Here is a 24,934-nt window from a genome sequence, read left to right as displayed (position 1 = left end):
GGCAAGGAGGTGGATCAATAAAGGCTTTAATTTAAATGGACATCTGATGATGTAGATGTTGAGGTGCTGTTAACAATATTTTAAATGTAATTTCAGACGAAACCGCTCTGAATCGGAATATATGTGGAGAGGATAAACGATCTTTGTATGTCTGGTGGTAACCGGAAGTACAAAGTGTAGTGGCGGGTTGGCGCCGCCCACCTGACCCATCTGCGCTAAAAGGATTTTCGAACCGCCACCATTAGAGGGCGATGGTACCCAACAGACCAAGGCCATTCATGCAGTTAAATATATGATATAGTACAACAATCTAGATTATAACGAACATATACATTTATAATGTGAAAACAACAATATTAAATATGACAATATTAAAATATGGCGGACATTCATAACATTTCCAACAGTCCAACTTGATCATAAAGTCTGTCACAAACCCTGTTTCATATCCATCATTTCCACCACAGGGAGCAATTGTAACTTCTTCACCAAACCACCCGGTTATCTGTGTGAGCTCTGTTCGAGGGGGGTCCCTCACTGCTCCAGGTCAAAACATAAATCTACTGTCTGAAAGGTCCCACATCCTGGCAGTGATGCATAAAGGCTGCAGAGATTTTAAAGCAAGACAGAGATGCAGCTTTTCAAAAGCACTGAAGACTCCTGTGTGTACCTCAGCCAACAAACACCTACACTCACCTATTACTTCAGTACAAACACCTACACTCACCTGCCACTTCATTACGAACACCTACACTAACCTATTACTTCAGTACAAACACCTACACTTACATGTCACTTCATTACAAACACCTACACTCACCTGTTATTTCAGTACAAACACCTACACGTACCTGTCACTTCATTACAAACACCTACACTCACCTGCCACTTCATTAAAAACACCTACACGCACCTATTACTTCAGTACAAACACCTACACTCACCTGCCACTTCATTACAAACATCTACACTCACCTATTACTTCATTACAAACACCTACACTCACCTATTACTTCTTTATAAACACCTACACTCACCTGTTATTTCAGTACAAACACCTACACTCACTTGTTATTTCAGTACAAACACCTACACTCACCTATTACTTCATTACAAACACCTACACTCACCTGTTATTTTCTTACAAACACCTACACTCACCTGCCACTTCATTACAAACATCTACACTCACCTATTACTTCATTACAAACACCTACACTCACCTATTACTTCTTTATAAACACCTACACTCACCTGTTATTTCAGTACAAACACCTACACTCACTTGTTATTTCAGTACAAACACCTACACTCACCTATTACTTCATTACAAACACCTACACTCACCTGCCACTTCATTACAAACACCTACACTCACCTGTCACTTCATTACATACACCTACACTCACCTGTTATTTCAGTACAAACACCTACACTCACCTATTACTTTATTACAAACACCTACACTCACCTGTTATTTTCTTACAAACACCTACACTCACCTGCCACTTCATTACAAACACCAACACTCACCTGCCACTTCATTACATACACCTACACTAACCTATTAATTCATTACAAACACCTACACTCGCCTTTTACTTAATTACAAACACCTACACTCACCTGTTATTTCAGTACAAACACCTACACTCACCTGCCACTTCATCACCTGTTATTTTCTTACAAACACCTACACTCACCTATTACTTAATTACAAACACCTACACTTACATGTCACTTCATTACAAACACCTACACTCACCTGTTATTTCAGTACAAACACCTACACGTACCTGTCACTTCATTACAAACACCTACACTCACCTGCCACTTCATTAAAAACACCTACACGCACCTATTACTTCAGTACAAACACCTACACTCACCTGCCACTTCATTACAAACATCTACACTCACCTATTACTTCATTACAAACACCTACACTCACCTATTACTTCTTTATAAACACCTACACTCACCTGTTATTTCAGTACAAACACCTACACTCACTTGTTATTTCAGTACAAACACCTACACTCACCTATTACTTCATTACAAACACCTACACTCACCTGCCACTTCATTACAAACACCTACACTCACCTGTCACTTCATTACATACACCTACACTCACCTGTTATTTCAGTACAAACACCTACACTCACCTATTACTTTATTACAAACACCTACACTCACCTGTTATTTTCTTACAAACACCTACACTCACCTGCCACTTCATTACAAACACCTACACTCACCTGCCACTTCATTACATACACCTACACTAACCTATTAATTCATTACAAACACCTACACTCGCCTTTTACTTAATTACAAACACCTACACTCACCTGTTATTTCAGTACAAACACCTACACTCACCTGCCACTTCATCACCTGTTATTTTCTTACAAACACCTACACTCACCTATTACTTAATTACAAACACCTACACTCACCTGCCACTTCATTACAAACACCTACACTCACCTGTTATTTCATTACAAACACCTACACTCACCTGTTATTTTATTACAAACACCTACACTCACCTATTACTTCATTACAAATACCTACACTCACCTGTTATTTCAGTACAAACACCTACACTAACCTATTACTTCAGTACATTTACATTTACATTTACGGCATTTAGCAGACGCTCTTATCCAGAGCGACTTACAAAAGTGCTAAGTGTTTAGTCAGAATATGCATCTCTATCTAGTATAAACAGGTTTAAGTCCAAACTACTCAAGCTTAAGCACTGCCATAAACAGTTGCCAGTGCTGATACCTAGAAAGAAGACAACAAAATATAAGATTAGACACAGAGCAATACCTAGCAAGACTGAAATACCTACAAGACTACATTAGCAAGTGTTCCCAGAGATAAAGTGCAATTACGATTTATACCAATGCTTCAGTAGATTAGTGCTTATAAGTGCTTTACAAAGAGATGGGTCTTCAGTCTGCGTTTGAAAACCGTGAGAGAGTTCGCTGTTCGGATAGCCAGTGGAAGTTCGTTCCACCATCTGGGAGCCAGGACAGAGAAGCATCTTGTCGCGTGTCTTCCATGAATCTTGAGGGATGGCGGGTCAAGCCGAGCCGTACTTGAAGCGCGAAGGGCTCAAGGTGCGGATCGACTCTTGACCATTGCCATAAGGTATGAAGGAGCTGGTCCATTTTTGGCTTTGTAGGCAAGCATCAGAATTTTAAACTGTATGCGAGCAGCCACGGGAAGCCAGTGAATGGAGCGCAGCAGTGGAGTGACATGAGTGAACTTGGTTAGATTGAAGACAAGCCTTGCTGCTGCATTCTGGATCAGTTGCAAGGGCCTGATGGCCTGCAGAGGAAGACCAGCCAGAAGAGAGTTGCAGTAGTCGAGCCTTGAAATGACAAGAGACTGGACAAGCACCTGGGAGGCCTCCTGAGAGAGGAAGGGTCGGATACGTCGGATGTTGTAGAGAAAGTATCTGCATGACCGAGTCAGGTTCGTAATATGGGCAGAGAATGACAACTGGTCATCCAGAGTCACCCCAAGGTTTCTTGCATCTTTAGACGGAACAATCAAAGAGTTCTCGAATGAGATGGCAAGATCCTGCTGAGGACCTGTAGCTCCAGGGATGAACAGCAGCTCATTCTTGCTGGGATTGAGCTTTAGATGATGAGCTGCCATCCATGAAGAGATGTCACTCAGACATGCCGAGATACGGCTGCAAACCTGAGTATCAGATGGTGGGAAGGAAAGCATTAGTTGAGTGTCATCAGCATAGCAGTGGTACGAGAAACCATGAGAGGTAATTACATCACCAAGAGAACGGGTGTAGAGTGAAAAGAGGAGAGGACCTAGCACTGAGCCTTGAGGGACACCAGTAAGGAGCCTGCAAGGAGCAGATGTAGACCCTCTCCATGTTACCTGGTAAGAACGTCTCTCTAGATAGGACTCAAACCACTTCCATGCAGAGCCCGCAATTCCCAGGTCAGCGAGGACAGATAGGAGGATCTTGTGGTTCACTGTGTCGAAAGCTGCAGAGAGGTCCAGAAGGATCAGAACCGATGACAATTTGGATGCTCTTGCAGTCTGGAGCTTCTCAGTCACCGCTATGAGGGCCGTTTCTGTTGAGTGTGCTGGTTCTGTTGAAGCCCGACTGGTTGGGGTCCTGGAGCAGGTTCTGAGTGAGAAAGAGAGACAGTTGGTTGTATACAGCACGCTCAAGAATTTTTGATAGGTAAGAAAGGAGTGATACCGGTCGGTAGTTGCAGACATCTGAGTTGTCCAGGGTGGGCTTCTTCAGAATTGGGACCACTCTGGCAGTCTTGAATGCAGCTGGGACCTGGCCTGATGACAAGGAGCTGTTCATGATGAACGTGATGAAGGGTAACAGATCCATGGAGACTGTCTGGAAGAGTGTGGATGGAATGGGATCCAGTGGGCAGGTTGTTTGGTTGCTGGATTTAAGTAGCTGTAGGACCTCATCTGTGGAAAGAGGAGAAAAACATGTTAAGGAATTAATGGCAAGAGGATGAGTATTGGTGAAGGAAGTAGAGAAAGAGGAAAATGACTGATGGATTTTGTTAACCTTCTCCTCAAAGAAGGTGACAAAATCCTCCGGGGTAAGTGAAGAGGGTGGTGGGGGAGAGGGGGGTTTGAGAAGAGAGGAAAAGATCCTAAAGAGCTTGCGTGGATCCGACGCTGATTCTTCCAGTTTCTTCTTGTAGAAGGATGACTTGGCAGCAGTAACCTCTGTTGAGAACTTGTAGAGGAGAGCTTGATAGGAGTGTAGGTCAGAGTCAAGCTGGGACTTCCTCCACTTCCTCTCTGCCTTTCTTAGCTCTCTCCGGTTGCTGCGTAGGACTTCAGTCAGCCACGGGGCAGGTGGGGAGGATCTGGCTGGCCTGGAGGAAAGAGGACACAAAAGGTTAACTGCAGAAGAGAGTGAAGAAAGAAATGTATCTGTGGCTGTATACAAGGAAAGAGATAGAAAGGAATCAGTATGTGGAAGGGTAGTAAGGATAGTTGAAGCCAGAGATGAGTGAGAGATGGAGTGCAGGTTACGTCGAGAGAATGACAAGCCTAAAGGAGAGGCATTGACAGGGAGAGCAGTAAGGGAGAATGTGAAAGATAGAAAGTGATGATCTGAGCAGTGCATGGGGGTTACTGTCATATCCAGCGCTGGGGCTGGTCTGCTGAAGATCAGGTCTAGGATGTTGCCTGCTCTGTGCGTTGGAGGGGTCAGGTTGAGAGCTAGGTTGAAGGATGAGAGCAGCGGTTCGAGACATGATGACTGCAGCTTGTTCGATGGAAGACTGAAGTCACCGAGGAGAATCAATGGGGTTCCATCAATGGGGAAGAGACTCAGAAGAACATCCAACTCGTCTAGGAAGTTACCTAGAAGAGAAGGAGGGCGGTAAATGACAATTATATGCAGTTTAGTGGGGAAAGATACAGTAACAGCATGATATTCAAAAGAATATATAGAGAGATGTGAGAATGAAAGTGGAGTGAAGTTCCACTTCCTAGACAAGAGCAAACCTGTGCCTCCACCCCTGCCAGTCTGTCTCGGAGAGTGGGAGAAGTTAAAGGCAGAGGATAGGGCTGCTGGAGTCACAGAGTTCTCAGGAGTGATCCAGGTCTCAGTCAAAGCCAGGAAGTGCAGTGAATGATGAGATGCTAAGGCTGGGATGAAGTCAGCTTTCCGAACCGCAGATTGGCAATTCCAGAGTCCACCCATCACCCAGGTCTGAGAATGTGACGACCTTGGGGGATGGATGAGATTCCTTGCATTGCGCTTCTTGTGGTAACGATGGGAACGTCTGACTCTGTGGGATGAAAGAGTAGGTATTGAAAAACACATGTTTAAAGTGCAGCAGTGAAGTAACTTGATGGTAAAGTAGTCGAGTGAGAGAAAGAAATACTTAGCCAAATTTGAAGGAGATTGCCTCTGTGTTGATGTATAATGGGACGAGGTAGAAGTAACCTGTCTAGTCGCTGTATACCGCTACAGACGGAACCTCTCAATATATCTGCCTGGTGGCTAGTAAGGCCACTCCCAGCAGTTTCACACCTTGGGCTAACCTGAAACCACACCTGAAACTAGTAATAGCAATTAGCTCTAGAACCAGCAAAACAACCTGGTAACAAGCAGTCTAAGCCCAAAAGTAAATTGGAATACTCAAGCCTACCTTACCAGCAGAGAAGACAAATCTAATCAGGACACACTTGCACAGTACAAACACCTACACTAACCTATTACTTCATTACAAACACCTACACTTAACTGTATTTCAGTACAAACACCTACACTCACCTGCCACTTCATTACAAACACCTACACTCGCCTGCAACTTCATTACATACACCTACACTCACCTGTTATTTCAGTACAAACACCTACACTCACCAATTACTTCATTACAAACACCTACACTCACCTGACACTTCATTACAAACACCTATACTCACCTATTACTTCATTACAAACACCTACACTCACCTATTACTTCAGTACAAACAACTACACTCACCTGCCACTTCATTACGAACACCTACACTAACCTATTACTTCATTACAAACACCCACACTCACCTATTACTTCATTACAAACACCTACCCTACACTCACCTGTTACTTCAGTACAAACACCTACACTTACCTGTCACTTCATTACAAACACCTACACTCACCTGTTATTTCAGTACAAACACCTACACTAACCTATTACTTCAGTACAAACACCTACACTTACCTGTCACTTCATTACAAACACCTACACTCACCTGTTATTTCAGGACAAACACATACACTCACCTATTACTTCATTACAAACACCTCACCAATAACTCACCTGTTATTTCAGTACAAACACCTACACTAACCTATTACTTCAGTACAAACACCTACACTAACCTATTACTTTATTACAAACACCTACACTCACCTGTTATTTCAGTACAAACACCTACACTCACCTGTTATCTCAGTACAAACACATACATTCACCTGCCACTTCATTACAAACACCTACACTAACCTGTTACTTCAGTACAAACACCTACACTAACCTGTTACTTCAGTACAAACACCTACACTCACCTGTTATTTTCTTACAAACACCTACACTCACCTATTACTTCATTACAAACACCTACACTCACCTGCCACTTCATTACAAACACCTACACTCACCTGTTATTTTATTACAAACTCCTACACTCACCTATTACTTCATTACAAACACCTACACTCACCTGTTATTTCAGTACAAACACCTACACTAACCTATTACTTCAGTACAAACACCTACACTTACCTGCCACTTCATTACAAACACCTACACTCACCTGCCACTTCATTACAAAAACCTACACTCACCTGCCACTTCATTACAAACACCTACACTCACCTGTTATTTCAGTACAAACACCTACACTCACCTGTTATTTCAGTACAAACACCTACACTCACCTGTTATTTCAATACTCACACATGCCCCAGTAGAATCTTCATCAACTTTGTCTTCATAATTTAGTTCCATCCCAGTCCCAGTACATATGATCAATGGTCCAGTTTGGTTCTTCAGGTGTGTTTGGATGCTGGTTCAGGTAACCTGAACAGTCCAACCAACAATGCTACTGACCTGAACAGTCCAACCAATGATGTAACTGACCTGAACAGTGTTTCCCAAAAGCAGCGTAAACAAAGACGACTAATATATGATAGAAGAACATACTGAACACACACACACACACATATATATATATATATATATATATATATATATATATATATACAGCTGTAATATTGCAAATTTCCCCTTTGTGCGATCAATAAAGGATTATCGTATCTTATCTTATCTTGTGTGTGTATGTGTGTGTGTGTGTGTGTGTGTGTGTGTGTGTGTGTGTGTGTGTGTGTGTGTGTGTGTGTGTGTGTGTGTAGGAACCAAGGAAGCAATAATAAAAGATAAAAGCCAGTTTTAAAATTATTTAAGTCAGTTTTTAGTTTTAAACTAGTCTATGAACACATCCAGCACGTGCTTTGTTTACATTATATTATGTTAATGTGTATTTTCAGATTTTTTTTTTTGTTGATTTTTTAAAAACTTCTGATCACTTCTTATTTATATAAATAGTTTCAATCTGATAGTCATCATCTTGGCGCTGAATTGCGCGCATGCTCGCTGCACTGCACCTGCTCAACAGTAGGGCGCGTCCTCGAAGCTCGTGCGCGCCGCCGGAAAAATATGTGGGCGCGCTCTTTATGGCGAGTCTCAAAAGAGGGGGTGCAGCAGCACATGAGCGCGCCGTAGTTGTCAGGGACGGTGCAGCTGGGGAGAGAGCACACACACACACACACACACACACTCCCCCCGCGTCTCACGGTCGCGCATACGCGGAGACACGGCGCACCGACAGGAGACGAGGCGCCTTCACCATGACGGGGGAGGACTGAGCGCGCGGCCCCGGTGCTGGGGAAGACCTTTGTTCGTTCCGCGGACACCCTGGAGCGCGAGGGAATAAAATGGAGTGGTAGGGGCTCCGAGGCGCGAGAGGCGCGTCCACTTGCTGCTACCGGGGAGGCAGCGCGGGCTCGAGAGAGAGAGAGAGAGAGAGAGAGAGAGAGAGAGAGAGAGAGAGAGAGAGAGAGAGAGAGAGAGAGAGAGAGAGAGAGAGAGAGAGAGAGAGAGAGGGGACATGGTGAGACCACCGCACTGACAAAGAAGACGCGCACAACGTTTGGACAACGATAAAACGAGAAGACGTGCGGCCCGGGTGTAGAGGGAGGTGAGTGAGTGTGTGTGTATGTGTGTGTGTGTGTGTGTGTGTGTGTGTGTGTGTGTGATGCGGTGAATGGGTAGCTGGCCCACTGTGTCGCGCATCAAATAGCTGCATTGGGGGAAAAACGGGGACGAGTGTCAGCTGTCATGATGAATCCGTAATAGACAGGTGTGTGTGTGTGTGTGTGTGTGTGTGTGTGTGTGTGTGTGTGTGTGTGTGTGTGTGTGTGTGTGTGTGTCCCTGTGTACATGCGAACGGAGCAGATCGTGGGATCGTGTGAATGGTAGGGTAGACCCCCGATTGGACCACAGAGAAAATAAGCTTTTGCGCTTATGAGGCGAGACAAACACAGTGTCTTCACGCCGACAACCGCGCACCAGCCCCGTCCAGCTCGTACGCACTCGTACGCACATAGAATGAGAGGAGGATAGGCCAGATATCACGTGCTGCTCCATGTCCACTATCTCATGAATGTTAATATTTACGTGGTTGTGGAGGCTGGGAGCGTCAGTGTGTGAGCGTGTCGACCGTGTCGACCGTGTCCAGCGGTCCTGAACTGGGAGGGAAACAGAATGGTAATGAACGCGCCTGGGGCCTTCACCAAAAATGTCTAAATCAAAACCTGTTACGTCTCTTCAAATGACAGAATATCAGACATGACCGGAGTGTAGGTGTCGGGGATGAAACGGCCCGGTCACCCAGGAGTTATTATGCTGTTTATAAAATTATTTTGAATAGAGAGCATTTCTAAAATGTTTATAAAAATGTGTATAAACATAGGTGACGAAACCTGGGAGAACTTTGCGTAGACCACCTACACATTGACGTTTGTTATTTAATTATAATAGAATGTACCCACACACACACACACACACACACACAAATGTAATGTTTGTAATGTGAGATTATTTAATTTATACGCAGTTAGTCCATAACATGTGCTCGTGTCCTAAAGCGAACTTTCCACAGAATGGTGGCAGTAACATAAACTTGTGTGTTCTCTGTGTTCCCATTACAACACAGGCCCGTTATTTAGAAAACAAGTCTGTTCATCTGTTCACCACCACGCTAGTGAAACCCTGAAGGTGTAGGCTGCCTTTAAGCATAACAGTAATCAGCCATTTCTATTTTGTCATTTGTATCTGTTGTGTGTGAGTTAGGCCTGCTGCTAAAGGCTCAGTGCAAACACTGCTGACTGGCCTAGAAAGAGATTACCCCCCGCAGTATGACCCGTCCTGTAGCGCCGTCCTGTAGCTCCCCGTCCTGTAGCGCCGTCCTGTAGCTCCCCGTCCTGTAGGTCCGTCCTGTAGCGCCGTCCTGTAGCTCCCCGTCCTGTAGGTCCGTCCTGTAGCGCCCCGTCCTGTACCACACACCATCCTGTAGCGTCCCGTCCTGTACCACACACCGTCCTGTAGCGCCCCGTCCTGTACCACACACCGTCATGTAGCGCCCCGTCCTGTACCACACACCTTCCTGTAGCTCCCCGTCCTATAGTCCCCTGTCCTATAGCGCCCCGTCCTGTAGAAGACACCGTCCTGTAGTGCCGTCCTGTAGCGCCGTCCTGTAGCGGCCCGTCCTGTACCACACACCATCCTGTAGCGTACCGTCCTGTACCACACACCTTCCTGTAGCGCCCCGTCCTGTAGTGCCCTGTCCTATAGCGCCCTGTCCTGTAGAAGACACCATCCTGTAGCGCCCCGTCCTGTAGCGCCCCGTCTTGTAGCGCGCTGACCTGTAGCTGAGTAGCTGTGGAGCTGACAGAGTTCTTGCTGACAGAAGGTGTGTGTGTGTGTCAGTAGGGGGAGATCACCTCAAAAATTTAATCAGCTTTCCTAGGAGGTGTGTAACTGTTTGAAGAGGTGTGTACCTGTTTGAGGAGGTGTGTACCTGTTTGAGGAGGTGTGTATCTGTTTGAGGAGGTGTGTATCTGTTTGAGGAGGTGTGTACCTGTTTGAGGAGGTGTGTACCTGTTTGAGGAGGTGTGTATCTGTTTGAGGAGGTGTGTATCTGTTTTGGGAGGTGTGTAACTGTTTGAAGAGGTGTGTACCTGTTTGAAGAGGTGTGTACCTGTTTGAGGAGGTGTGTACCTGTTTGTGAGGTGTGTACCTGTTTGAGGAGGTGTGTAACTGAGGAGGTGTGTACCTGTTTGGGGAGGTGTGTATCTGTTTGAGGAGGTGTGTATCTGTTTGAGGAGGTGTGTACCTGTTTGAAGAGGTGTGTACCTGTTTGGGGAGGTGTGTACCTGTTTGGGAGGTGTGTATCTGTTTGAGGAGGTGTGTATCTGTTTTGGGAGGTGTGTAACTGTTTGAAGAGGTGTGTACCTGTTTGAGGAGGTGTGTACCTGTTTGTGAGGTGTGTACCTGTTTGAGGAGGTGTGTAACTGAGGAGGTGTGTACCTGTTTAGGGAGGTGTGTATCTGTTTGAGGAGGTGTGTATCTGTTTGAGGAGGTGTGTACCTGTTTGAAGAGGTGTGTACCTGTTTGGGGAGGTGTGTACCTGTTTGAGGAGGTGTGTAACTGTTTGAAGAGGTGTGTACCTGTTTGGGGAGGTGTGTATCTGTTTGAAGAGGTGTGTACCTGTTTGGGGAGGTGTTTACCTGTTTGGGGAGGTGTGTACCTGTTTGGTGAGGTGTGCACCTGTTTGAGGAGGTGTGTAACTGTTTGAGGAGGTGTGTAACTGTTTGAAGAGGTGTGTACCTGTTTGGGGAGGTGTGTATCTGTTTGAAGAGGTGTGTACCTGTTTGGGGAGGTGTTTACCTGTTTGGGGAGGTGTGTAACTGTTTGAGGAGGTGTGTACCTGTTTGAGGAGGTGTGTACCTGTTTGGGGAGGTGTGAATCTGTTTGAAGAGGTGTGCACCTGTTTTGGGAGGTGTGTAACTGTTGGAGGAGGTGTGTACCTGTTTGAGAAGGTGTGTATCTGTTTGAAGAGGTGTGTATCTGTTTGAAGGAGGTGTGTAACTGTTTGAGGAGGTGTGTAACTGAGAAGGTGTGTACTTGTTTGGGGAGGTGTGTATCTGTTTGAGGAGGTGTGTATCTGTTTGAGGAGGTGTGTACCTGTTTGAAGAGGTGTGTATCTGTTTTAGGAGGTGTGTACTTGTTTGAAGAGGTGTGTACCTGTTTGGGGAGGTGTGTATCTGTTTGAAGAGGTGTGTACCTGTTTGGGGAGGTGTGTACCTGTTTGGGGAGGTGTGTAACTGTTTGAGGAGGTGTGTACCTGTTTGAGGAGGTGTGTACCTGATTGAAGAGGTGTTTACCTGTTTGGGGAGGTGTGTACCTGTTTGAGGAGGTGTGTATCTGTTTGAAGAGGTGTGCACCTGTTTGGGGAGGTGTGTAACTGTTGGAGGAGGTGTGTACCTGTTTGAGGAGGTGTGTATCTGTTTGAAGAGGTGTGTACCTGTTTTGGGAGGTGTGTAACTGTTGGAGGAGGTGTGTACCTGTTTGAGGAGGTGTGTACCTGTTTGAGGAGGTGTGTATCTGTTTGAAGAGGTGTGTACCTGTTTGAAGAGGTGTGTACCTGTTTGGGGAGGTGTGTACCTATTTGAGGGGGTGTGTACCTGTTTGAGGAGGTGTATTAAATGGACAAGGGGTTATTTGAGCATCCTCTCATCAGCACTTCAAATGTATATAGTTCAGATCACACTACAGATGTTCAAATCTCCGACACACACCAGGCGTTTGCTGCAGAGGTTTTGTTACCAGGAAGACAAAAACAGCAGAATGCTCCTTACCTGACGGTTTAAAGCCAATAAAACTCTGAATTTTACAGCCTTCACTGAAGTTGAATCACTTTTTCTGTGTTATAGCATATGGAACAACAGAGGTATTAAAGACAGCAGATGGAGGGAGGACCTCACATATGAAACGATGGATGGATGTGTGGAGGGACGAATGAATTTAAGGATAGACAGCCCACTATACTGATTGTGAGGCTGAAAACCACCTGGAATAGACTAAGTATTAGATCACAAACCCCTCTCTCTGTTTCTCTCTCTGTCTGTCTCTCCCCATCTCTGCCTGTCTCTCTGTCTCTTCTATCTATCTGTCTCTCTGTCTCTTCTATCTGTCTGTCTCTCTCACACATTATTGCATCTTGCTTTGGTGCACACTGTCACTGTGCACCACTTAATGGTGCAGACATACAGTAGGTGGGAGATGGTGGTAAACGCTCAGACATTTACACCAAAGTCCCCCCCCCCCCCCGCCTCCATCTATCCCATAATCCTTCTGTCTCGCTCTCTCAGCTAGGTGTTAAAGCTGGATAAATATTAATTTCGTTTTTTTTTTTAATAACAGCTCTTTGCAGACGGTACCATGGTTCTCTCTTTTTCTCCTTCCTCTATTTACTCTGATCTGAGTTCAGTGCAACGATGGCTTTCATAATGACTCAGATTGGGATTATATTGTGGCGAAGCAGGTCACAGACCAGTGTAAAAAGCTACATCATTATAGTGTCTATAATTAGGCCGATTTCCTCCAACAGTAGCAGGGCTTGACTCCGGACCAGACGAGCCTTTCAGTACTATACATCGTACTATACATCGTACTATACATCGTATTATACATCGTACTTTTCCCCCTAGTTCAGTAAACGCCTGTCTGACCAATCACAAACAGAAGAGTGACGGTGCAGTCTGAGCATGTGTTAATGGTCCACAGGATATTTAATTATATTATTATTATTATTATATATTGTGTAAATTGCGCCATATTAACAACAATCAAATTTGTTGTGAATGTACATTTAGTAGAGCAGCATCATGTTTTAATTGTGCTACCATGCAATTTACACTATCTGACATCTACAGAAATGTCCAGGTGTGACATACAACACAATATCATTTAATTTGTGTGTATGTTTTTAGGGGGGTTAATTTAGTCATGGATTCATATTTAGAAATCCAATACCTTTCTAAGGATATGGCAGCAAGATTAGAGTTGAGACTGTTAATCTGAAAAAATCCAGCAATGTTTGTTTGTAGGATAGGATTATGTTAATACTTATATTTAAATAATATGCCAATTAAGATATTTTTCTGTACATGGCCTTATTTTGTTGATTTTTAACTAAGAGTTTATAGAGAGCTTGTAGGGATGCATGAGCATTTTGTCATACAGGTTACTAATTTATTTTATATATGTTATAGATTGTTTGAAGAGAACGAAACCATGATCCTACACTTGCTCTAAAGTTGAGTGCACTCTGAGAGACTGGGGTGTGTTCTCATGTGGTTGGGCTGTATTTCTGCTCATGAGTCTCCCTGACAACATGTTTCCCAGCATGCCCGAGGCAGCACACACACGGGTGGCCTGTGTTTGGATGGGGGGTGTTGGAGGAAGAACTGGACGGAGCCGGCGTGGTTAGAGGGAGGAGAAGACTTTGTTAGTGGCCAAGGTTGATGGAAGATGTTACTAATCTCACGTGTGACAGGGCACTACTAATCCCGCATGTGACAAGACACTATTGATCCAACATGATACAAAACATTACTAATCCCACATGACACGTCACTACCGGTCCTATATGTGACAAGATACTACTAATCCCCGTGGGTGGAGACATTACTAATGATGTTCTAGACTGTGCGTTGTTCATATTTTCATGGTTGGTAACATCTGAGGGAATCTGATCTTTATTCTTAAATTAAAGAGGTAGAATGCCAAATTCACAGAGAAGAGAGCTGTTTGCTCTGTTCTCTGTATCCTGCAATTCTGTGTATTCTTGATTTATAGATACTTTCATACCCCGGATCTTTGGAATAATATCTCTTTTCAAACATTTTCAAACACTATCTGCGATTTAATCTGCAGATAATCGCCATATTGTAGACCACAGAGGTACATACCTGCACACGGACATGTGTGTACAGCACAGAGGTACATACCTGCACACGGACATGTGTGTAGACCACAGGTACATACCTGCACACGGACATGTGTGTAGACCACAGGTACATACCTACACACGGACATGTGTGTAGATCACAGAGGTACATACCTGCACACGGACATGTGTGTAGACCACAGGTACATACCTGCACACGAACATGTGTGTAGACCACAGAGGTACATACCTGCACACGGACATGTGTGTAGACCACAGGTACATACCTGCACACGGACATGTGTGTAGACCACAGAGTTACATACCTGCACACGGACATGTGTGTAGATCACCGAGGTACATACCTACACACGGACATGTGTGTAGATCACAGGTACATACCTGCACACGGACATGTGTGTAGACCACAGGTACATACCTGCACACGGACATGTGTGTAGACCACAGAGTTACATACCTGCACATGGACATGTGTGTGGACCACAGGTACATACCTGCACACAGACATGTGTGTAGACCACAGGTACATACCTGCACACGGACATGTGTGTAGACCACAGGTACATACCTGCACACAGACATGTGTGTAGACCACAGGTACATACCTGCACACGGACATGTGTGTAGACCACAGGTACATACCTGCACACGGACATGTGTGTAGACCACAGAGTTACATACCTGCACACGGACATGTGTGTTGACCACAGAGTTACATACCTGCACACAGACATGTGTGTAGACCACAGGTACATACCTGCACACGGACATGTGTGTAGACCACAGGTACATACCTGCACACGGACATGTGTGTAGACCACAGAGTTACATACCTGCACACAGACATGTGTGTAGACCACAGGTACATACCTGCACACGGACATGTGTGTAGACCACAGGTACATACCTGCACACAGACATGTGTGTAGACCACAGAGTTACATACCTGCACACGGACATGTGTGTAGACCACAGGTACATACCTGCACACGGACATGTGTGTAGACCACAGAGTTACATACCTGCACACGGACATGTGTGTAGACCACAGAGTTACATACCTGCACACGGACATGTGTGTAGACCACAGAGTTACATACCTGCACACGGACATGTGTGTAGACCACAGAGTTACATACCTGCACACGGACATGTGTGTAGACCACAGAGTTACATACCTGCACACGTGTTTCCTTCCTTGTTATCATTATTTTCATGCCCCTCCTGAATATCACAGAGCAGTTCATGCAGAGGTCGGAGTGATGTAATATTACAAAACCCCCAGTAAGAGAGAGAGAGAGAAGGAGGGAGATAGAGAGAGAGAGAAAGAAAAGGAGGGAGAGAGAGAGAGAGAAGGAGGGAGAGAGAGAGAGAGAGAGAGAGAGAGAGAGAGAGAGATAGAGATGGGGTTTAGGTTTATGCAGTGTTAAGAGAGGTTTGGTTTTGGCACTAATCCTCTAATACGATGGATTTCTGTTGCTTGTATTACTGCTTATGTCTCGTTACGTGTGTGTGTGTGTGTGTGTGTGTGTGTGCAGGCTGGACAGTAATGATGATGTTTGTGAGAAGCAGGCTTCCTCCAGACTGATGGATGTTCTTCAGGAGAGCGGAGGCCCGGTGCGGGAGTGCTGCTCCAGTCCCCCACACACCGCTGACAGCCGTAAGCTCCGCCCCCACAGGGTTGCACAACACCCACCCCACCCTAGAGTTAGGGTAACACCCCCTCACAGGGGCAGTTAGTAACCAGTCGTGTTTTCCAGCACATCCACACACAGACACCTGCACTCTCACTCCTGAACTCACTAGTATAGCGTAAGGTGTGTTGTCCTCTCACTAGTGTAGTGTAAGGTGTGTTGTCCTCTCACTAGTGTAGCGTATGGTGTGTTGTCCTCTCACTAGTGTAGTTTAAGGTGTGTTGTCCTCTCACTAGTGTAGCATAAGGCAGACCCTCCAGAAAGTTGCGATTTGCAACTTCAACGCAACTTCAAGCAAACCCCGCGAATTCAGGGCGGTGTTGCAACTTCAGCCAATCACCGCAACTTTCCCGCTAATTTGACCAATCACTGATGTCGTCTTGATGTGACGTCGACAAACTCCCGCCTTACTTCCGTATATACGTTCAAGAGGAGCAGACTGAAAGCAGCATGAGCGACGAAAATAAGGGCAAAAAGATCGGGAAAAGCAGTATCCCGGTACACTACATGAAAGCGGGGATAAACTGTCCAGTTCCGACCCGCGAATTGATTATCTATGGCCCCCTGGATGATATTTAATTACTATTAGAACCGGCCCGCAGGCCTCAGCCGCCCGATGGTGTTTTGCACGCACAAACACTACATTCCCCACAATGCAACGGTAGCCCGCGAAGTCACTGCAGCGCACGCAAGCGGCGAGGGTCTGAGATAAAGTTTATAAGTTTAAACTTTAAACTGAGATAAAGTTTAAGTTTAAGATCCATATCTGTGAGTTAGTTTAAGATCCATATCTGTGAGTTACTAGTTCGCTCTGGCGCCAACCACTGGCGATCGATCTCGATATAATACTTAATTTGTGTCCATTTTACAGGCCGCCCGGTAACAACTTATGTTCGCTAACCCCGCCCCCCCCGTCAACAATTAATGTTCGCCACTCCCTCCAGGTTCAAATCTCACTTCAAGCGATCTTGAAAAGTTGCCAACCCTGAATAAATAGGTAAATAGATAATTAAAATGGACTACTAAATAGAGGAAACCATACAACATTTACTCCCTATTGTAATGTACTCACAAAAAAGCAAAAACACACCGCAACTTCCATCGCAATTTTTTTGAAAAACACCCACAACATCAAACATTTTAGCCCGCAACAATCACAAAAAAGGCCCGCGAAATCCTGGTGGGACTGATAAGGTGTGTTGTCCTCTCACTAGTGCAGCGTAAGGTGTGTTGTCCTCTCACTAGTGTAGCGTATGGTGTGTTGTCCTCTCACTAGTGTAGCATAAGGGGTGTTGTCCTCTCACTAGTGTAGTTTAAGGGGTGTTGTCCTCTCACTAGTGTAGCGTATGGTATGTTGTCCTCTCACTAGTGTAGTGTAGTTTAAGGGGTGTTGTCCTCTCACTAGTGTAGCATAAGGGGTGTTGTCCTCTCTCTAGTGTAGCATAAGGGGTGTTGTCCTCTCTCTAGTGTAGCGTAAGGGGTGTTGTCCTCTCACTAGTGTAGCGTATGGTATGTTGTCCTCTCACTAGTGTAGTTTAAGGTGTGTTGTCCTCTCACTAGTGCAGCGTAAGGTGTGTTGTCCTCTCACTAGTGTAGTTTAAGGTGTGTTGTCCTCTCACTAGTGTAGCGTAGGGTGTGTTGTCCTCTCACTAGTGTAGCATAAGGGGTGTTGTCCTCTCATTAGTGTAGCATAAGGGGTGTTGTCCTCTCACTAGTGTAGCGTAAGGGGTGTTGTCCTCTCATTAGTGTAGCGTAAGGGGTGTTGTCCTCTCACTAGTGTAGCGTAAGGGGTGTTGTCTTCTCACTGGTGTAACTGGTTCCAGCCCAGTTGCCCAGGTGCCCCACCATCTACATTTTAGGGCAGTTTTATTCTGTCACTTTTGCAGCTGCTTATGTCAAACATTCTTGAGTTTGTTTTCTTGAGTCTTTATTTGTTTGTTATTAGAATTGTAAATATGTTCAGGAAACACACTGTTACATCCTAGTTGTCACTGTGCTGACAGGAGTAGTTATTCTTTAAATGAACTGTTTACATGAGCCTACATTACTGCTCACTTTTTAAACATTGTGGTCTTGTACGCTAAAGGTGTGACGTCGTTGTTCATGCTGCTGAATCTGAAGGATGTTTTTGTTCGTTTCTGACCTCTTTGCTCTTTTGTGTTTTAGATTTGCAGGATAATTTCTCTGATGAGTCACATGTTCTGAGGGACTGTGACTCCACAGAGGCTGCTCTTCTAGCCACGCCCACTCTAACCACGCCCACTTTAGCCACACCCACTTTAGCACCTCTGAACCGGACAGCTGATGTCACCCTCAGTGTAACAGACCTCCACGATGAGTCTGTCTCCAACGCAGCCTCTCTCTCCTCTCTGTCGTCTTTTTCTTCTCTTTCTTCTCTCTCGTCTCTCTCGTCCCTGTCTTCTGTCTCGTGCTCCAAGCCTGTGACGCCCTGGTCTCTGCCTCAGACCTGTGACAGGACAACCCTTTCCAGCATGGATTCTGGGGGCGGAGACTGTTTGAGTTGTCTGATCCCTAAGAGCCAATCGTGCGAGTCCGTGCTTGGCCTGACCTCCGAGTTCCAGCCGTGTCCTGCCTCTAACATCAGCATGCAGTGCCTTGGCTCCGCCCCCAGTGCTGGACGCTATGGTGACCAAGTGCTGTCTGACCAGTTGCTCAGTGGCCCCGCCCATGCGGCGGGAGTTCATGACAGTGCTGAGGAAGGGAAGTCGCTACGGGAGAGTGTGTGTGAGGATGACCCCGCCTCCCGGAGCATATATGAGAGTCTGGGGGAGGAGCCACAGGACTGGAGCTGCCTGGAGTCTCTGATCAGCGAGAGCCGCATGGAGCTGCTGGATCTGTGCTCCCGCAGCGAGCTGGCCGTCAACCTGTTCTGCGAGGAGGACGTGGACAGCTACATGTTCCAGGAGGAGGAGCCCACCCTGGGCACCGACGTGTGTTCGCTCAAAATCCGCTACGAGTCCTACCCGGACGGAGGGCAGGGCCGCACCGAGCAGTCGCTGCAAGACGAGTCGCAGCTCGGTTTCTTTCCCACAATGCCCTGTGGCAGAACGGAGGGACTGAGAGACAAGACAGACCAATCGAGCGAGTACAAGGCAGACGCCCCAGCAACTCCAAACAGCAACTTTCTTTTCGACCTCAGTAACTCGCCGGATGATTCGGGGGAGTTCAGCGACGACAGCTACTGCACGGGCTCGTCGCCCGACGCCTGGCACGCCCAGCGCCCCCACGGCCAGCTGTCCCGGGAGAACTCCACCTCCTCCAGCCAGCGCAGCTACCGCCTTCGTGCCAAGCGGAAGGTGGCGTACCGAGAGGACTACCTGTACGACGTGGACTCCATCGAGGGCGAGAGGAACGCGGAGAAACGGGACAAGCAACCCGCCGGCCCGAAGGAGAGAGACGACGACTGGAGTCCGAGGAAACGTCGGCGCGCCAGCCGCAAGGAGCCGCCCATCCTCATCAAGTACATCATCATCAACCGCTTCAAAGGGGAGAAGCACATGCAGGTGAAGCTGAGCAGGGTGGAGGTCTTGGCCCCGCGGGTGCGTCTGAGTCCGGAGAAGCTGCTGCAGTATGAAAGACTGGCACCCCTGAAGGCCTACTGGCAGACCAGAGCGCAGGAGCACAGCAGGTCAGCAGCCGCGGACGAAACCAGACGGCTGCGTGGCTGTAGGCCGCCGTCCAGCACCGCCACCAAACGCAGCCGCAGGAGCGCCAGCAGACTCAGGATCCAGCGTATCCAGCGTATCCAGCGCATCCACACCGCAGAGACCTCCACCCCCAGCCACACCCCCGCCTCCAACAGCTCACAGCCACCGACCGAACCTGCGACAAGCACAGACGAACCAAAAGGAGACGCCCTGGACAGCGTGGAGTCACGACACACGAGCCATCCGGCCAGAGCTAAGAGCAGAACTGAAGAAAGAGAGGAGAGAAAAGGGGGGAAAACGGGAAAGATAAAGAAGTTTAAAAGTGAAGCCAGACTGAGATGTAAAAAGCTGAAGGAAGCAGAGACGGAGGAGACGCCCGGTGCCTCTCAGCTCACGCAGCTACGCTCCTGTTCACCTGAAAGCATTTCTGAGCTTACAGAGTTACGTTCTTGTTTACCTGAAAGCATTACTGACTCTTTGGAGAGTAATCTGGTCTCAGCCGAGACGTCGGCTGACAAAAGCACTTTGACCCCCGCCGACCCCGGGACTAATGGGGCGCTGGACCTCCTGCCTGGTGGATATCTCCACACGCTTCTGGAAGCTTCCGAATCGTCCGGCAGTGCCAACGTGTCGTATTTCCCTACAGACCAGCAGCAGGCGGAGATGATGTCAGCAGACCCAGCGGCCCAGAGCTGCGTGCTCTCCCCGCCCTCCGAGTCGGAGCTGCCCCAGTCCCCTCTGCACCACACCCAGCACACGCAGTACCCCGAGGCCCAGCGGGTCGAGCAGCACCACCCCCTGTCCTGGCCCTCCCAGGACGTCTCCTTCTCCCCCGACGTCCCCACGCAGTCGCCCGTCCTGCCGGCAGGCTTCACCACGCCGGTGTCCGTGTTGCCGGGCGACGCCGCGCTGGGCTGCCGGATGCCGTTCGAAGAGCCTCTGCTCCCGGAAGCCCGCGCGGACGGCGATTACGGGACGAGTCCCGCCGGGTCGCGCGGGGAGAACGGCGTAGGCCGCCTGGTCAGCTTCAACTCCCTGGGCTCCCTCTCTGCGAGCTCCAGCAACTACAGCTCGCTCAGTCTGAGAGACGCGGAGCGGGACGAGGACGTGGGAGACATGAACGACGGCTTCCTGTCCCACTGCAGTCCGCGGCTGGTTCTCCAGCAGAGTCTGGAGGAGCTGATTCCACTTCGAGAGTCCACAGACCTGCTGGACATCTCGAACTTCACCCCTGACAAGTTCCGCCATTCCTCGCTGTCGGAGATGTCCCCGCCCCACACGCCCAGCCCCTCCCCTCAGCTGCTGGGGAGCTGCGTTAAAGGGGGGGGTTTCCCCGAGGCGGGGGGGTCGTGTGTGAGGTGGAGCTGCACGGCTCAAGGCGCCGAGCCTGACGGAGCATCAAACACACTCTTACAAACCTTCAGTGACAAGGACGGAGGGGAGGAGCTTCAGGGACACAGGGAGACGAAAAAGAAAAGTGGCAAGAATGGACAAAGCACCAAAAAGAGTAAAACTCAGAGGGCAGCGAAAGGGGCGGAGCTACAGGGGAATAGGGCGGAGCTACCGCGGCAGGGGGAGAGGGCGAAAGTCCCGCGGCAGGGTTCTCGCTCCGCTAGGAAAATCAAGGCACTACTGGAGGGGAAATCGGCCAAAGGCGAGGGGAGGTTAGACAGTAGTGCCCCCTCGCCGACCCCCTCGCTAGGCATCATGGGAGCTCAAGGGGAGTGGCCAAGTGCCGTGGGCCTATCGGACGACGACCAGGGTGAGTTCCAAGAGCCGTCAAACATCCTGTCCAACATCGTGTCCGGCATGGCCGAGGTGCAGCGCTTCATGCGAGCATCGGTGGAGCCGCTGTGGGGGCCGTGCCTGTCGCCCGGGCAACACGCCCTGCAGAGCCAGACCCTCAAGATTCTGGGTGGCAGCGTTGACCTTAAGAAACGGGGAGGCTCTGCGGGGGGGGCGAGGGGCAGGAAGGGTGCGGGCCGGGGCGGCAAGACCCCGTCCAAACTCCTGGCCCCCGGCTTCTTCCCTGGACTCGGAGTGGACTGCCTCCCGCTCCCGCACCGGCCCGCACACAAAAAAATGTACCGCCACAAAAGCTCTGCGAAGTTTGGCCGCGACGAACTTTTAGCGGCTAAAAGGGACATTAAAGGGGCGGGGCTGACTGCTTTGGTGGAGAAGCGGAGGTAATAGTCTCCCCGCCACACCAGTCAGAGCTGCATGGCACTGAATTTACCCACAATCCTTCGCCTGGCCCACAGGAAGGTGGGTAGACGTTGCATGGCAGCCCTGTTAAGCTACCTACTGACTACGCTGCGTGTGTCTGTCACAGCCGTGTCTGTCCGCCCGGTACAATGGGTTACATTATTTTAAATTTTTTTATTATTTTATTTTACTTTAGTTTTTTTAGGTGACTTTTTGAAAAGACATTGCCTTGAAGCCCTTCTGCAGTCCTGCTCTGGTGTAGTGTTAACTGTGTTTCCCGCCCCTCTGCTCTGCGAGAGCGCGTTCAGTCAGGGTCTCAGCGTTGTTTCAAACAAGCCCCTCCCCCCTGTCCCTCAGCCTTCTGCCAATCAGGGGTCAGATGTGTTTGTTTGTGTGTTAAAAGTATTCCCCTCGTTACTGTGCCAACCACTGAGAATGATGGACCTGGGGTCTCCGCAGGTAGGTCTCCGTAGGAACGAACACTGTATTCTTGTGTAAGACACACATGTGTTTTCATGTACTAGCTGTCTTTGGTATGATGTTTATTTATGATCTGTGAAGGGGTTTCACATGGGCCAGCAGTTTGACTGAGCCCCCTCTGCCAGTGTCTAAATGCTGTTGTACAGGAAGATATGCACTATTTACAAAATAAGATTATATCAAACATGTTTAAATTAATGTGCCAAAATATGAACAATTACGTGTACAGACATTTTTATCTACATAAATATTTGCTGTTTTTTAATGTGGTGGTGGTTGTGGGAATGTATGTGTGTGGGGTTGGGATGGGAGGAAAAATAATTTTGGATTTATTGTTGTGACATATGCAGACAAAAGTTGTGGCGTCATCTGTACAACTGGGAGGAAAACATTGTTTTTAATTAATTTTCTTCAGTTTTACACTTGCATAAAAGAAGCAGAAATGTATAAACAGGGAGGAAACCTGGAGAGAATGAACCCTTTGGTTCTGGAATGAACCATTTAGTTCTGGAATGAACCCTTTGGTTCTGGAATGAACCATTTAGTTCTGGAATGAACCCTTTGGTTCTGGAATGAACCATTTAGTTCTGGAATGAACCCTTTAGTTCTGGAATGAATGTTCTTGCATGTAATTCTAGAATTTCGGCCTCAGTTCTAGAATTTGATTGTTAGTTATTATTAGGGATGGGTAGACTCATTGTTATAAATAGAGCTATAGTGTGAAACAGCACACAGACGACTCTACTGGAAAGGTTCAGGGCACACGTAGAGATACGTAATAGAGCACAGCATGGTTCAGGACCATAATCAGTATAGATAATAAAACATCGTTTTGGACCACTGATGATTATAAACAAAATCCTGATTCATCTTCATAAATCTACATTTTCAGAAAGCTAGAAATTATATGTTCTATTTATCCATTTGGAATGTCCCAGTTCAGCTCACAGAACCCAGGGAAAGGACGTGTGTTGAGCAGCGTGTTCTGCAGGTATGCATACATTAACATACCCAGGTGCGTTCTGCAGGTATGCATTAACATACCCAGGTGCGTTCTGCAGGTATGCATTAACATACCCAGGTGCGTTCTGCAGGTATGCATTAACATACCCAGGTGCGTTCTGCAGGTATGCATTAACATACCCAGGTGCGTTCTGCAGGTATGCATTAACATACCCAGGTGTAGATGTGACAGCAGATGACTGAAGTTGCGTTGTTTTGAATGTCCAGCGTTGTGTTCATGTCTGGCTCTCACTGTGTTCCTCTTATTTATTGGTTTGTTTATTTGTTTATTTACTGTTTCAGTATTATTTGTTCACATAAAGACACCACGCCCACCACACAGATTTTTCAGTCTTCTAGGGTTAGGTTTAGTGTTAGGGTAAGGATTAGGGTTAGGGTTAAGGGTTAAGGATAAGGGTGAGGTAGTGTTAGGGCTAGGTCTAGGGTTAGGGTTAAAGGATAATTGTTAGGGTTAAGTGTAGGGTTAAAATAGGGTTAAAGGTTAGGGTTAGGGTTCAGGGTTAAGGGTTAAAGGTTAGGGTTACTCACAGTCTACTGGTTTGTGTTGTAAATAAATATTAAAAGCAACATTTGCATCCGCTACAGAGAGACAAGAACATTGTTGTGCCCTTTCTATGAATGTATTATGACTTGTTTGAGATTTTCATTTCATATTTTTCCCCATTACATGCCTTTGTCACGTCACATAAAGAGAGCTGTTTGTATCATCTGGAATCTGTGCCAGGTGAATTATTAATGAACACTTGATGTAGGGAAAAAATACAACCTGTATATTTTTCAGTGTGCCAATTTGTAACATATTTTCTAAGTGTATATTTTTCTTAGACAGTGCTGTGAAGTTGTTTTGATGTAGCTTCTGGGATTTTCCTTTCTTGTTTCGCCTTTCTGACAGTAAAAGGTTGCTAATTATTATCATGGTTTTTGGTTTTAAAACCAAAATTGTGAAAGACAAAAAACTATGTTGAAGGAGAGCAGACTATGGGTCTTTGTTGAGTTTTGTTACTGGACCAATCTTATTGTGAGAGTGGTGTGCACTAGTCAAATTATTACTGATTTTAAAAGAAGAAGAAAGCAGACAGCTAATCGCCGAGACTAATTTGTGATTTTCTTGCTGTTTTATAGAATTTCATGTAAATTATTCTAGTATTTTGTTTTTGTTGTATCTGTTACAAAAGGTTTAAATATTTGTGAACAAGCCTGTAATGGTGTAATATTGGTACCTTGCTGAGTTTTGTAATCATG

At 46.8% G+C, this 24,934-nt stretch overlaps 1 protein-coding gene and 1 pseudogene across 3 annotated transcripts; one reads left to right on the top strand and one right to left on the bottom strand.

The window, feature by feature from the left end:
* Window positions 1-10: 10 nt before the first annotated feature.
* Window positions 11-10,224, bottom strand: LOC143492622 (uncharacterized; annotated as a pseudogene). The gene is made up of 4 exons (XR_013125295.1): window positions 9,997-10,224; window positions 5,738-5,822; window positions 2,953-5,391; window positions 11-2,796 (listed from the first exon to the last, which is right to left on the bottom strand). The product of XR_013125295.1 is annotated as an uncharacterized LOC143492622 (transcript).
* On the top strand, window positions 8,330-24,934 carry nexmifa (neurite extension and migration factor a). 2 transcript variants are annotated; one of them, XM_076991035.1, is made up of 4 exons: window positions 8,330-8,787; window positions 12,584-12,734; window positions 16,161-16,282; window positions 18,483-24,934. In XM_076991035.1, exons 3-4 carry the CDS (start codon window positions 16,210-16,212, stop codon window positions 22,172-22,174), a joined length of 3,765 nt encoding a protein of 1,254 aa, XP_076847150.1. In that variant the 5' UTR covers window positions 8,330-8,787; window positions 12,584-12,734; window positions 16,161-16,209; the 3' UTR covers window positions 22,175-24,934. The 2 variants fall into 2 exon arrangements, with proteins under 2 accessions (XP_076847150.1, XP_076847149.1); XM_076991034.1 differs by lacking the exon at window positions 12,584-12,734.

Source organism: Brachyhypopomus gauderio, unplaced genomic scaffold (genome assembly GCF_052324685.1).
Source record: "Brachyhypopomus gauderio isolate BG-103 unplaced genomic scaffold, BGAUD_0.2 sc80, whole genome shotgun sequence".
NCBI lineage: Eukaryota > Metazoa > Chordata > Actinopteri > Gymnotiformes > Hypopomidae > Brachyhypopomus > Brachyhypopomus gauderio.
The sequence above is the reverse complement of the archived record's forward strand: the minus strand, read 5'-3'. Positions and strand labels throughout refer to the sequence as shown.

What these genes read in the sequence shown, in the direction of transcription:
- nexmifa (XM_076991034.1), top strand. Translation starts at nt 16,210, where the DNA reads ATGGATGTTCTTCAGGAGAGCGGAGGCCCGGTGCGGGAGTGCTGCTCC. An exon ending in CCCACACACCGCTGACAGCC is followed by an intron (nt 16,283 to 18,482) that starts GTAAGCTCCGCC and finishes TTTGTGTTTTAG; the next exon opens with ATTTGCAGGATAATTTCTCT.